A 16164-nucleotide genomic window follows, 5' to 3' on the forward strand; every position below is an offset into this window, starting at 1 on the left:
ACTGTACCCTTGCATTCGAATCATGCAATTAAACAGATCCTTAACAATGCACAAAGTTTCTCTTGCACTTGTAAGTTGTAAAAACAAGTACTTCAAGCAAGAATAGAGAACAATAATTATTATTTATAGCCCAAAAAGTTTGAATACAGTTCAAAGAGAAGTAGAGGTATATATCACACATTTGCACGTATATAACGGTTGACTCATACTGATAAAAACAAAAAATTGTAAACATAACTTATAAATATTTGTTGCAAAGCTTATACAGCACAGTACAAACAACCGACCATAAATTTCAGGAGAGAGTCGCATTAAACTGGGTTCAGAGAGTTAAAAAACAGTTGGTGGCGTCTTAAGTAACAACGGTATCTTAAATTTATATGATTAACGTTACATGCTCTTACTATATTTTCATCTTTTATTTATTGCATGGATAAGATGTTGCAGTTAAAAATAACTCTCTTTCTGTCTGGTTCCAAAAAACCTGATAGAGCTTAACGCCGATGTTTCTCTTTAATGCTTTTACCAAAGAAAAAACAAAAAAAAAAAAAAAAATCATCATCACTCATATAACTTAAAATTATAACTATTTTTTTTCTTTAACTCGTATTGTTATCCTTGCTTTTCTATGATTTAACCTTCTGACGTTATTTGCTTAAAAAAGTTGGAATCAATTCACGAAGGGAAATTTAAGCATGGTTCATTCGTCGTTTTTTACTTTGTTGATGGCAATAAATAAATAATTAAGCCACCAAATTTTCCAATTTTCTTTCAACCACTGATGAGGTTTCTGATATAAAAATAAATAAATCATAGTACAGCTGAATGGTTATTTTATATAATATATATATGTATATTTAAATGTATATTATATATATATATATATGTATGTATATATATATATATTTTTTTTAAATTTGTCATAAAATAAATAATTACGCCTAACATGTTTACCCATCTGATAACATCTCAATTGCATCCGTACAAATATAAACATAAAACTATCGTAATATAATAATTAACATTCGAATAAATTTGCCATAATGATAATAATTTTGTTTTTCTTTTAAGAAAAACAAACACTCGGCATTATCGCGTGTTTGTTTGTTATATTACAAAATTTCAACTCTGCGATTGTCTCTCTCCGTGAAGCAAAAGAATTATACCGGGAGAATTTACATAAAAAATTTGTCAACTTTTTACGCATTGCGTGTAATTAGGGAATAACGATGTGATCAGCTATTTGTTTTTTTGTTTTTTTTTATTTTCTTTCTTTCTTTTTTTTTTGTTTGCTCTTGGATCGAATCTTTCGAATTTCAATACTGTGCTAAGCTATACTGATAAAAAGAATGAAATCTGAACATTACTATGTGTGTATATATATATATATATCGAGGCTAGATATGAGTAGATATGAAATTAAGTATGTGTAATAATTCTGGAAACTCCAGTTAATATGTTTATAAATATTCATCGAGCCAGAGTTTGCCTGTATAATAGGTATTAAAATTTAAATTCAAACCCTTAAATTTTTTATAATCATTGTTACACAATGAAAACGCGTATATTTGAAACGTAATTTATAATAATAATAATACTAATACTAATAATAATAATAATAATAATAGTAACATCAACGATAGTCATAATAGTAATAATATTAATTAATAACAATAAATCTAAAGTAAAGCAAAGAATATTTCTCGATAACAAAACTTAGCTTCGCAGTTCATTCGTATCGGTTGTTGGAAATGAATAATCATTAAATTTGTATATAATGGCGTAACTAAAATTTGCAAAATAACTTTGCAAAAAGAATGAAAAATAACGTAAATGAAACTTCTTGTTGTATTTGCCTATCGCAAAAGGATTGTGCAAATAGTTGTGTGTAAAGAAAAAAAAAAAACTAAAAAAAACACCTTTCAATTTTCTTTCACGTAACTGCACACAGCACAAAACGTGTTCATCGTTACGCTTAAACAATTATAATTAATCTACGGAGTTGACGTGAATTACTAATATCTCTCTTTTTTTCTCATTCTTTGTCCTTGTCTTGGAATCTTTGTTCTTGCGATAGATTTGTTTGTTTGGGTTTTTTTTTTTTCATCCGTCGATTAATAATCATTGCTATTGTTGTTGTGTTTTATTAGTATCGTATGGATTATATAGCAATTCAATCGTCGTTCGATCGTGCAAAATTCGGTTTTGGGTAAATAATAGGCGATAAAGCGTAAATTATTTACAATTAGTGAGAAACAATTGAAGTTATCAATTGTCGCCAATGTCTACCTTGCAAAATGTAATCATACAGTTGATAAATTATAATCGTACATTTTTCGTACGCGTTGTAATACAAATTATACGGCTTAGCGTTGAAAAAAGTCAAAAGTTGTACCGATTAAAATTAACAATAACACACGACTCGAATATTCTTTTTCTTAATCAGAAAGCATTTGGTCGACAAAAATATCGTTTTAAAAGTTGTAGCTTCAGTCGAGTAACGCGATCGTTCAAAACCCGAAAAGACACAAATTTTCGACTATATAATTAATAATAAATTTAATCCTATGTCCGCGAAAAATAATTTGGATTAAAGGCAAGCTTCGTGCGAGCGATTTTAAAGTCAAAAAAATTTTTTCGTTTATAACGTATAGTTTAATCTGTATCTATTAGGGTGGCGCAATAAAACTGATTTTTTTTTTTTTTGAGTCTCGTGTGACAAAATGTTAGTTTTTGATGTTTTAAGAGCACACTCCAAAGGAAAGTTCAAAAAAATTTTTTTAAGAGGATGCTTCACATTTTTTAAAACGTCAGAAATCGTCAAAAATCGATTTTTTTTTTTAAATTTTTTTTCTCGTTACGGTATAATTTTATAGACAAAAAAAATAAGTTTCCGAAAGTTTCAGTTCAAAATTTGAATTTTGAAAGGTCGCTCATAATTTTTATTCAATTTTGTGGTGCATTTCTTTAGATTTTTTCGAGCGACCTTTTAATATTCATATTAAAATTTCAAAAAATTTTTTTCTTCAATTTAGTAAGAAAGAATCGATAACAATACACCACGACATGAATTAAATATTAAACAAAATACTGAAAATATAATTTTTTTAATTTAATTTTTTGACGATTTTTGACATTTTTAAAAATTTGGAGCGACCTTTTAAAATTTTTTTTTTTTCGAGCTGTCCTTCGGAGTGGGCTCTTAAAACGTCAAAAACTAACATTTTGTCACACGAGACTCAAAAAAAAAATTGTCGATTTTTTTGCGCCACCCTAATATATATATATATATATATATATAATATAATTAATCTATTTATACAACTATCATTTATGAAAAGTCTTCTCTCTAGTTATTATTATACAATATAAAAAAAAGACACACACTTTTCGCGTCCTCTTTTTCTCTCTCTCTCTCGCTCTCCCTCTCCCTTTTACGAACACCGTTGATATTTTGTAAATATTTATTTTTCTTTTTTCTCAATTCTGTTTATAATCAATTTTTCCGACAGATTTATACAACGCGCGTTCAACTTTTTTCACGCGTGTTAATTTTTGCGTGGTAATAACTCTGAAAGGTTTTTTTCTTTTTGACGGCATCTTAGAAATATATATATATATATATATATATATATATATATATATATATATAACACCAACTTTTTGATATTATATTTCAAAAATATCAACACGCAATTATTTTGTTAAGATATAGGATCAATTAATTTCTCTCTGTTTCGTTTGCATGCATATACATATATACTATATACCGTGAAAATAATGCTTTGTTTGGTCGGGCTTACGTTTTTAGAGTCTTACGATATCCTAACATTGTATATATAGCGTTTGTAAAACGTCAACAATAATACTCATTGTTTGTTTATATAGTAAAAATAGAAACAGTGAATCTTTACGTTATATTATAGATATTTATAAATTATTCAATCTATAGTGAAAATAAAACATATATATCTCCCACTCGATCCATGACGATTTACCATACATGCGTACTTAATGCAAGCTAGTTTGAAAATTTATTCAATCGCGATTTAACAATATGTAGTTCAAAACGCACATCGATAATTCATTCTTCATTCATCGTTGTCAATTAAAATTTTCCGATTTTATCTACACCCTTTCGAATATCTTCAGCCACCACCAAACTGCTTTCTGCTAAATACTTAATATTACATATATTTATTATTAATATTATTTCAATATATTCCAAAGAATCTGCAAAATCCCTATGAATAATAAAATCAACGTAATCTTAACGTTCAAAGTTTTGTAAAACAAGTCCCATGTACACTTACAATGTTGTTTTTACGGCATGGGCATTGAGAAGTCCACTTTTTGTGGCAGTTTTCGTTCCGTAAAGTGACGCTTTATACGGCAGCGAACAAAGTTGCGGAATAAAGTCTTTATTCCGTAGTTTTGATGCGCAGTTCGAAGTGCGCATCCCAAACTGCCGAATAAAGTAGCTTCGTGGAACAGATCGCGACATAACCTAACTTTTCGTTTTGCTTTTCAATGCCCATAGCGTAAAAAATATTATATGTGGCAAGCCCGTAAGCCGTTTTTTGGCTCGGATAATTTCAGTACTCGCTTCCGGCTCGCTTCCGGCTCGCCTTCAGCTTGTCCTAAAATCTTTATCCTTGCCAAAAAAAAAAAAACAGGCGGTTTACGGGCATGCCACATAAATAGCTATTCTGTTAGTCACGTTCCAACATAAATATATATATATATATTTATATCTAACTATTGAAGGATTTTTTATATTATTATAGGAGGAATATAACTAAATGTACAGAAATTTGCAGAATATTCGACTAGAACCGAGAACTTGATACGTAAAGTTCAATTACGTACACATAAATATAATTAATATATATGTCTGCACCGTTTGCGAATGTACCTCGGAAGGAAAACAAAAAAATTTATTTGAAAAAACAAAAACGAAAAAAAAAAACAAAAATTAAAAAAAATGGATACCAGTTATACATGTTATTCTCGCTTGCGGTTGTTGTTGTTGTTGTTGTTGTTGTTGTTGTTGTTATCATGAATAAATATTACAACGTCCGTGAGTGAGAGAATAGATGTACATATATATATATATATCTAACATATTCGGTTGGCCGTGCCATTATTCACCTGAGTCTCTTCTGTTCCGTTTTCTGATTCGTGAAGGTTTTGATCATCGTCGAGAGACCGTTTTTGTTTGAAGAAACCGGCCACGAAATTTGCCTGAAAACAAAGGATCCTTTAAATTGTGAAAGAATTCTAGTGTCAGAGAGTCAATTTATCTTTGGCTTTGGTTCAGTCCTCTGGTTAAAAAAAAAAAAAGTTAAAAAGAAAGAAAACACACCATGACCAGTGCCATGGCAATTCCGAGCGTTGATCCTGCCAGGACATCGCTCCAATGGTGTTTGTAGTTTGATACCCGAGACATCGCGGTGAACCAAGCCATCCAGAAGCAAAGGAACTGAAGTAAATGCTTCAGCAATTTACTGATCGCACAGTGAACTCGCAATTGTAGGTACAACTGGAAAACACAAAAAAAAAAAAAAAAATTGATTTAACTAATGAATTTTCTTGGTGACATCCTTCTAAATCGGTCTTCTGCGTTATTGATTCATATTCGACGTTATGTATGTATACTAGACTGTATAAAAAAAATTGACTATTTTTTTTTTTTCTAATGGTATACTGAAAATATTGTTCAAGATGACGAAAAAGAAATACCATAAAAATTTCAGATTTTAATATTGATATTTAGATGTGCCTCATCGCGATTTTCTACTTCCCATAAGAATAACATGGCAAAAATGGTTCTTGCTCCTTGCGATTTTTATAACTAGATAACGACGCGTCGTACAGAAAATTCATAAACATGTTTTTGTAGGAAATTGAACGTTCTACAAAAAAGGTCTCTTGTCATTTTACGATAAATCTATTCTTTCAAAAGTTATTTGAGGTCAAACATCAACAAAGGACCTCAAATAACTTTTGAAGGAGTAGATTTATCGTAAAATGACAAGAGACCTTTTTTGTAGAACGTTCAATTTCCTACAAAAACATGTTTATGAATTTTCTGTACGACGCGTCGTTATCTAGTTATAAAAATCGCAAGGAGCAAGAACCATTTTTGCCATGTTATTCTTATGGGAAGTAGAAAATCGCGATGAGGCACATCTAAATATCAATATTAAAATCTGAAATTTTTATGGTATTTCTTTTTCGTCATCTTGAACAATATTTTCAGTATACCATAGAAAAAAAAAAAAAAAAAAAGTCAATTTTTTTGATACGGTCTAATGTACACACAACAGTTCGTTTCACATCTTGTCACATGTTTGTGATATACTTGTGTGTACATAATGGAGTACATAGCGGGTGCTTTGTCACCGAATTTAACGTCACTCTAGTTTCTTCCGTTATCAGGCGTGATAATAAATAAATATAATGATTGGGTTTAACGACAGTGCGCTCGTGTCACGCGTGTTATCTTCAAATAAATTTCAGGCTCTCTGTTTTTTTTTTTGTTCAATTATTATAGTAATTGGCGTGTAAACAATATAACTTACATTTGAATTTATATTTTACAAAAACCTCCACAGGATGTGATAATTGGTTATATATGAATAATATATATGGGCAGTGCAGGGAAATTGCATTAGAAATTATGTGACGTAAGTTTTACCCCATAAAATCACGGGATTATACGTGATTAGAATCTTAAGTGGAAGGAAACAAACAAAAAAGAAAAAAAATAGAAAGAAACTTACCACGAGGTAAATCATCGTGTATGCAGAAAAGGACGAGTGTCCTGACGGGAAGGATAATCTGAAACATTGATAAAAAGTATGGTTACCGTAAAAGTTAATTGCCACAAAAAAGGTGCTTTCCACTTAAAAAAAAATGTGTCAGAGATTTGTAACGACGTTTAAAATTGATAAAGTCGAGGTTCCAATCATATTTTGAACTCAAGTTGAATATTTAAAGATTTTCTTGCAATTTTATACTCCATTTATACTCCATTTTATACTCCATTAGGAAAGGCGTCTGCAATTGTAAATTCTATTTTTCCTCGACTTAAATCGGGACTTTCAGGATTTCCGGATTCTATAGATTTTTTACCCTCTGACAAAGAATTATTGAGAATAATATTTTGTGCATGTAGAATATAAAATGATAGTTTACAGATATTATCTAATCATGCTAGTAAAATCGTTTTACCGTCGTTTATTCGTTTTTTGTGTTTATAATCTAAATCTGGCGTTGTAAAAAAAAAAAAAAAAAAAAAAAAAAAATTTCTTTTACTTGCAAGATAATTTTCAACTGGCAAAACGGATCATCAATATAATGGATGCAGGAATAGAATTATGCGCATGAATCTGTCGATAGGTGAAAGTTTTATATAACAGAGATTGGATATGCGCAAGAGATTCAAGTTTTATGTTAGATTATAAAAAGGTAAACCTATAATCTTACTGTTTATCGTAATTCCAAAAATATCAAAATTTTGTTGACACGATACGTCTGACACGGTAACGAACGATTGTTGCTTCTCTTTTTTTCTAAATTTTTTATTGCATATACAACAAGCTAACTTGGTTGCCATAACGGCCGAACCTCATGGAGATGGTCTTTATAGCCGATGAAAAAATGAACTAACCAAGACCATAACCAACCGACCAACCGACCGACCGACTATAAACCAACCAACGAATGAATGAAATTACTGTGTTATATACAATTTTATCACAGATTCCTCAAATACGAATCTATAAATAGCACTTTCCATCTTCCATTTCCGATCATATTATACGTTACTTGTTATAGTTCGTCGAAACCGCGCCGGATTTTAGGATTTATCGATCGAAGACCTCAGCTGTGATAAACCATTTATAAATCCAAAATCTATAAAAAAAATTTTTAATAATCCGGGTGCTTAGATTATCCATAACAATTTTACAGTTTGATAAACGTGATTCCAAACTGACGTGAGACTCTCTAAACTTGACTGTGAGGTTAAAGTATTGATATATATGTGTATTTTTGATTTCGTGTGTCAAGCTGACATTTTTTCAAATATTGCAGGTATAAAAAAAAAAGAGAAACATTTCGCAATGATTAAATAGAGTGTGATGAATCGCGTTTCACAAATTGGATTAGTTTGTACATAGGTATATACATATCATCGTTTTGCACTATAGAAATTGTATCGTCTAAAAAAAAAATAAAGGTGCGGTTGAATGGTTTTCGTTAGCAATTAAACGCACTTCCGTTATTTCCTCTGCGTTGTTCTCGTCACGCTTCGGGAGCGTTTGTACAGTATATATGCGAAAAGACGGAAAGGCGGGATCAATACAATTCAATACCGTAAAAGCACAGTATAAACTTGGCCGCATAGGTTGTCGAGTGACATTTTAGTCAGTTCAGACTTGAGAATAGACCTCAGAGAGTTGGTCAGGTTAATTATAGACTTGGAAGTTGGAACCGGAAATCTATTCTAAATCTATGTACCCAGAGATTGTAAACGTTGATGATTCGTGTTCGATAAAAACTTTGTGAAATCGATGAACCTAGTCCTATTTTACTGGTGTCGAGTAGTCTCTGGTTGTTTTACGTTCGAAATTTTGGGAAACAATTTCTCGCACAAGTGTCAAAAATAGCTATTTATGTGGCATGCCCGTAAACCGCCTGCTTTTTTTTTTTTGGCAAGGATAAAGATTTCAGGACGAGCTGAAGGCGAGCCGGAAGCGAGTACTGAAATTATCCGAGCCAAAAAAACGGTTTACGGGCATGCCACGTGCAATATTTTTTACGGTATGGGCATTGAAAAGCAAAACGAAGAGTGAGGTTATGTCGCGATCTGTTCGACGAAGCTAAATTATTCGGCAGTTTGGGATGCGCACTTCGAACTGCGCATCAAAACTGCGGAATAAAGACTTTATTCAGCAACTTTATTCGCTGCCGTATAAAGCGTCACTTTACGGAACGAAAACTGCCACAAAAAGTGGACTTCTCAATGCCCATGCCGTAAAAATGATATTTTCCAATCCAAGAACGATAAGCACTTTGGAGTTATAGGAGCTGCTTAAAATTGCAGAAAAAAAAAACACTGACCTGGCTTCCTTCAGTGTTCTTGCATCGTATATCGGTAATGGATTGCAGGTGAAATCTTGAACGTAAACACCAACGTTACTGGTCAAGTTGCAGGCACTGGTGTTACAAACGGTCAGAAAGTGGGGCCTTAAACGGCCGATCGTGTACTTGGCTATGTCGGTTGTCAACACCGTACAGGCAGCTCCAAAACCGAAAATCCCTATCTGAAAATTTCCGCCATTTGCATTATGGAGTGGTGAAATGCTTCGCCATGTGTGTCGATACGGCGTTTTGCTTCTCTTCCTACTTCGTCAGGTCCATCGGTCGATGAATAATAAATAAACTACGTATGCTTACGTGATAGTAGGCCTTCCACACCCAAGGCGGTATCGTGTACCCAAGAAAAACCCTCGTGGATTGCCCCCGTTTCTTCTTAGCGTCCAAGTATTCGCAGCATATCATCTGGGCAACAAAGAATGAGCAACAACAATTGATTAATCAAGTAGCACTTCATTTTTCTGCAACAATGCATCTTCTATTATAATAATGGATGATGATCTTTTGTACAATTAACATTGTATAACACATCTGATGAAATCAAATCAAGTCAAATATCATTTGTAAAGAATCTTCAAGTTTGTTTTTTAGGATCGTTATCTATCGTGTTAAGTATTAAGTATTCATTTCTCTACACGTGCTATCTAATCGTTGTGCAAATCGATATTTGCCATCACCCCCACTCTCGTGATAGGGAAGTGTACTTTGCTTAGAAGAAACGCGTAGCAATAAAGTATACAAGATACTTCAAAGGTCTTCTGACACGTTTTCAAACCAAGGTTCAAACTTGACCTGGACCTGTGGCAGTTGTAAACTGTTCATTCGATCATGTGTCTGTCACCTGTAGGCCACGTGCAGCTTTTTAGACTTCGTATATCCGTCCAATTTTGGACAACACGTTGAATGAATGGGTTCAGGCACCGATCGGCTGATCCTAACCCTTTACGTCAGCGAGGCGTCTTAATTATAATATACAGTTGTAATCAATGAGGAGATTAGATATTTATTCGAGCTATTAATACGAAGCGGCGTTTAACCACGGAGAGATTTTCATCACCTAATCGATCACTCGCAGATAGATTATAAGGCAAGAAACAGAAAATAAAAATTAGATGTAAAATTTCATCTCGTTAGGAATAATAGGACAACGATTTCAAGGGCATCCTGCATTTTCTGCGTGCTTAATTTTGTTCCGTTCTAAGCTTTTGTTGTTCCTACGTGCTGTTTTCACTGCACTTCTACATTTGTAAAATAATAATGAAGAGAGAAACGTCTGGAGGGAAAACAATATCATTTGAACAGACTTAGATGATTATCAGTGTTGATCCTAAAGTCCCGGGTGAAAATAGATCGCATTTGTGTGGGTACGTTTGAACCCTTAGTCGGTTATTGTTGATTCCACTATTGCTTGTCATTTTCTTGACTAATCTGTACTGAGGCTGAATGAAATTAACGAGACAGAAGAAGAACGTTTTCTGTATTCCCTCAATGTTTCATGAATTGGAACTACGAACCCTCCTTTGGGCAGTGTTGGGACTTGAAGATATATTTAAAGAGCCCGTGGGTTATGGGCTGAATTACTAGCGACTTAAAGTGTCAGTGAGATGACACACATGCCGCCTAGATACTTAATCTCGTAACAATCTTCACGCATATTCTAGTCCTCTCAATCAGCCATTAAACACCCACTTGAGAATACTCAAATTTACACGGGGAAGCCCATTGCTTTGATTTATAACAGTAATCTCAAGACTCGGTTATTTGGCTCGTCCGACTCTGTATCATGAGTACTACACCTCTCTAACGTTCATTCAAATAAGATAACGAAATCCGAAAATCGAAATTTTGTGAGTACCTACCTTGAACCCTCGATACTATTATAGAATTCTAAGGATAAAACTGAAGTGAATTTTTATATTTCTAAAAAATTTAACACGTTTGGCTGCTAACTCTGACTCTAAAACGATGTTTCTCGTAGTTTATGATATGGCGCGTTGTAATCATGAAGAGAAATTATTTTGCTTTAGTTATTGTGAAATCAACACACGACGTGCAAACAACAATATTTGAAATCGTGTACCAAATATGTTTCAAAAACAATTTCTTTTAAAAATCTTGAAAACAAGTCATTTCAAGTCCCTTGAATCCATAGTCAGTCTCAACTGATCGATAGATTAGACCCATCAATTTCGAAGAACAAGATTTTTAATGGGCTTGACTTTAGAGATGTTCGTGTTCCGTTACGAACTCTTTTGTGTATTGCGAATGGTTCTGGTTAGCTTCGTTCCTTCCCATCCATTGTTTCCGTCCTTCCACAACCGTCGACGTCAAGAATCAGTGAGCGACAGGGTATCAGGACAACAGCCTGATCTGTCCAATCTACAATGTTCCTAAACCCATTCCTCCAATGCATCTTCTAATCTTGTCTGGTCCTTGGCGTACCCTTTTCACAGAGCAGTGCAGCGACACAATTAGATTATCTCGATTCACGCGTCGGTACCTGGAATTTGGTCGGGTTTTCAGTAGGATCGCCTACCTGCAGCCAACCTCTTTCTTTTCTCTGAAGGATGGAGTCTTCGAGTATACATATATGAACAGTGCGAAGTAAGCAACTCAACTTTAGTTGGAGCATTCCTCTTTGTACAAGACTTTTGGTAAATTGTCGAAACCCAATGCCTCTCGGGGGGATTATCTATAATATCCAGGGCTTACAGGGATGGAATCTAAATTCACCACTAGCTTTATACGCCCGAGGAGAGCTTGGACTAGGCGGTTGGATGGGATTTTCGAGCCATGGTAAACTCCCGTGACAAAAAGGACAGGTGCATGTGGACGGGCAACGTTCTCTTAAGATACTCAAGCTCTTCTTCAATCTTCTCCTTCTTTTCCTGGGGCTCCCGTGTATGTATGAGAATAAGGAAATTCCCTATTATGAGCCACGGGACGTTGATCCAGGTAGCAGAGGCAAAAAAGAAAAACATGGAAAGAGAGAGATAGAGAGAGAGAGAAAGAAGAAATTACCTGTATAGTGGGCTGCACCCCAATCACACACATAAATCACGAGAAGAAAACGTAGGATAAATGGACCGCTTTATATGTGGGCATGGATCTCCTACCGTCCTTTTAGAATGGCGTGTATATAATTACTTTGGTTAACTATTAGTGACCAGGTGGCATCGTTTTTTCATGTTCATTTTTAAGTATCAGCTGTACACTTGTGTTAGCTGTAAAATTCCAGATCAAGATGACACTTTGGAATGTGAAATTTGGAAGAATTTTCGCCGCTGTTTTGTGGTGGAAATTGAATTTTCATCAAATTTAAGTCCAAGAAATCCAATTAAACCTGGTTCACATTATAGTAATACTATGATGCCGACGTATACATCGAAGATCTCGACTCTCTATCTTTCGATTCAGAGAGTAAAAGAACGACAGATATGAAAAATAAAGAAAAGAAACCGACTAGATATTCTCTCTGCTTTTTTATATATGTATTTATATACATAAGAAAGCCGGTTTGTGGGCGGTATCTTTTAACCCATGATGCACACGCGTGAATGCACGCTCTCAAACCACTGTACAGATGCATATGTACATGTCATGCTCGTACGTGATACATACACTATGACGATATCGATGCCTCAACTGAAGGTGCCTCTTAAAGTTCAAGTTCCCAGAACATGCGGCGGCCTGTCTCTTCCCTTTGCGCCCTCTCCCTTGCTCTCTCTCTCCTCTTTAATCAACGGAAAATTTAAGAGTAGCCTTAGTTCAGATCTCTGATTGCCTACGCTCCAAAAGTTCATACATAGTAATAACGATGGTGAAGCTATAGATGTTGAGTGTAAGTGAAGCTGGGCAGATATAAACAGGCACCTATCCTATGCCTAAGATACATGCAACAATGAGGGTAGATAAATCAAGTAAATTGAAGGGAGCAAAGAGAGCTGAAGATAGAACGAGAAATATCCTATGAGAAATGACAGATATACACTGGAATATATGTGCTACACCACTGTACAAGGTATATATCTATTCATAACTCGTCTAGTATCCATCCGAAACGAAACTTTGTGGCACTGTATCAACTCAGACATACCATTTTCCTATCTCTTTCTCTCTCTCTTTCTTTCTCTTTCTTTCTATCGTAAAATTCAGGTAGGTATGCATGGTGGTGTGCATGAGGTGTATCTATTAACGTAGACTTGCGTCAGCCTTTCTTTCACTAGATATTCCATTCTTCTAGGCAGGTTACAAATTTGTAGTAACAAGTAATATCTTTCCGTGGAAACAATTCCGGTTTATAATTAGGGGGGACAGGGTTTTTGGAAAGCAAAAATAGTTACGTTTCAAACTAATTTCTTAGAAGTCCCACATTCATCGTTTGGTATTCATATTTGTTTCCTCAGGTATTGTTGTGCAGCAGTATTTTTTCCCAGTTTTTTACCACTTAAATCTTGATAACAAGCTTCGTCATTGCTATTATCATATTCGCAAATGTGTTTTCTTGTTCGTGTTTATCTGAAATGAAATTTTCCCGATACCTACGTGTGTTTCACTATCTCAATGTAAATCGCTAAGTAGTTTCTAATTACACGAATACCGCTTGCAAGGTTAATCGCTGGAAAGTCATCGTTGACTCATCATGTGATTTACATTTCCATGCCGTTGAGGATGGAGAGTTTGTGTCCTTAAAGAATATCAACGAAATCTTGTGAAAATTTAAGAAAAAAATTTCACTCAGAATACAAAGCGAGGAAGAGGGATCGACTAGGATCTGATGTGAATTTCCTAGTATCCTTAAAATAACGGTCCATGCTGACGGCGCGATTCTACCATACGGTCACCTGATACTGAGGGTGAATTTCTGAGATTGTAACCAAGATCTCGGGTAACCTTCTGCTACACTTGTACGTCGTAGTGTCTCTCTCCTGACGAGTCCAGGACATCCGGTTGTGGTTCCGAAACGAGTCGTCAGTCTCGGCCATTAATCATCGTACCATTGTGACACGAGTAGGAAAACCGTAATGCGGATGAAAAGTATGAAACCCTTGAGATTTTGTTACTGTTTTACACGTCCCGAGGTTACGGCCAACATCAGCTGTATCGTGAAAAAGAAAGAAATAGTCACGAATGCAGATGCCGCGCCTGTGCAGTCTACTCTCGCGTCTTCGAGGTACAAAAATAGCACCCAGAGGATGAATGATTGCTCGTAGACAGTCTGTCTCCACGGACACGGTCACGGATGATCTTATCGATCCCTGGGCTTTTTTCTTTCTCTTCTCTTCTCTTGGGCTTTCCTTCCTTATGTAGACGAAAAAAGCCTCCGTGTTTGAGTTTGTCGGATGTTCTTTAACGTTCGTATCGATTAATCATATTACTTGGTTTCCTCTTTCGAATGCTTTAGAAAGATGTAAGTTCTGATATGGTCAGTGTGGTTTTTCATGATGTCACAAGCAGTTGTATCACCATCAACGGTAACTTCGCATTGTTTCTTGTCTCGTTACATCATGAGAATATTATCTTGAAAACAGAAATATGCGAAATGACTTACCACACATATCGGAAGGAAGAGTCCGACTAAGTAGAGCATCGTGCTGGTGACCGTCGACTCGCCAAAGGGATACTTCAACGACTCGTCGCTGCAGAAGAATCCCCGCTCAAACGGTTGGCCATAAAGATAGAACATCAAGACGCATATTGCCACTGAAATCAGAAAAAATATGTCCTTATTTTTAACGATCGTTGCTGTCTCCAAGCGTGTCTCTTCCATCGTGAGGATTAGTAAAACGATCCATATTAATTCTCTTGAACTTCTCTGCAATTGTTTCATGTAGGTACACTAATGACTCTGGATACACGAGAACGATTGCAGAGTCAGTTTAATTCTCAGTTGCTAGACGGTTAAATACGTCAGTCTAAATGCGACAGTCCTGACTTTACGGTGTTTGGGTAACCAGCGTCGGTGTTTGGCCCCATCGGAAATGAACTGCAGGAAACCGTTTCTCGACGACAAAAGTTATTTTTGATCGGCTTCCAGTAACCAGCGTCATAATCTTCGTGTAGCAACGGCTTAGCTAAACCACCAAGAAAACTATCTCCAGAAAAGAAACTAACACAACTGACTACACACGCGTCAGCAAATTATTCAATGTGGCTCTCGGCTTTCCTCTAACCCACCACATTTCCTCTCGTTTCCGGTTTGACGTTACACAAATAGTTCAATCATGGAATCACAATGAAAAGACGTACAGTACACGGAAGTTTCCACAGATGCCTACTCCATATGCTTCCACGTATTTTATCCTTACAGTGTTTCAAAACCTGGCATCACTTTTCAAATGTCCTAAGACCAGAAGACACTGTATGGATACGATGATAAAAAAAAAAAATACATCATTACAAAACGAAAAGTAGGAAGGAGAAAAAAGAATTGACGCATCTATAACCTAACCTACCCGTGCATATCTAGTGAGAAATAAGACCAAAGTTTTGTGTACAAAAAATTGTGGGTACGCTGCAGTTCTTGTTAATGTACTTCATTACATTTTATCGCGGCATGGTTCCCGCCACTTACAACCGCGGTCTATCGTCCAGCTGCGGGATACAGGGTGTCTTTATACTCCCCACAATACATCCTCCGACAATATAAGCGTGCATGACATAAGTGGGAAATCGTGTGTGTGTGTGTTTGTATGTCACTGTTATAAACCTTTTTGCAACCTTTGAAGAATTTGACTTATTACCAATGTTTGATATCTGATGAACAAACCGAAGAGACGTTAGATAAAATGGTTTGAGGTAGTCGAGATTCGCAAGGCTTTGAGTGAATTCTTTAGTTTTACAACTTTCACTTACCGTCCCGTTTAAACCACTGAATACCGGGCTAATTTAAATATAGCCGGTACACGTTCGTTCGAAATGGTCTGCCTAAATCGTGTTTCGCACCGGAAGTTGCGTATCCGTGGAATTCTCTTTTTCTTACTATTTTTCTCTGCCGTA

At 35.1% G+C, this 16164-nt stretch overlaps 2 protein-coding genes across 2 annotated transcripts in view; one reads left to right on the top strand and one right to left on the bottom strand.

The window, feature by feature from the left end:
- Window positions 1-16164, top strand: part of LOC124410433 (E3 ubiquitin-protein ligase COP1-like) — a 58968-nt gene that overhangs the window by 1871 nt on the left and 40933 nt on the right. The gene's annotated exons all lie outside the window — the stretch shown is intronic.
- Window positions 1-16164, bottom strand: part of LOC124410438 (putative phosphatidate phosphatase) — a 45118-nt gene that overhangs the window by 915 nt on the left and 28039 nt on the right. Inside the window, exons 4-9 of the mRNA XM_046888811.1 lie at window positions 14717-14868; window positions 9466-9570; window positions 9130-9332; window positions 6786-6843; window positions 5366-5542; window positions 5152-5244 (exon numbers count right to left, since the gene is read on the bottom strand). Coding sequence (XP_046744767.1) covers window positions 5152-5244; window positions 5366-5542; window positions 6786-6843; window positions 9130-9332; window positions 9466-9570; window positions 14717-14868 — 788 coding nt within the window. The remainder of the gene's footprint in view (window positions 1-5151; window positions 5245-5365; window positions 5543-6785; window positions 6844-9129; window positions 9333-9465; window positions 9571-14716; window positions 14869-16164) is intronic.

This window comes from Diprion similis, chromosome 9 (genome assembly GCF_021155765.1).
Source record: "Diprion similis isolate iyDipSimi1 chromosome 9, iyDipSimi1.1, whole genome shotgun sequence".
In the NCBI taxonomy this organism is placed as follows: Eukaryota; Metazoa; Arthropoda; class Insecta; order Hymenoptera; family Diprionidae; genus Diprion; species Diprion similis.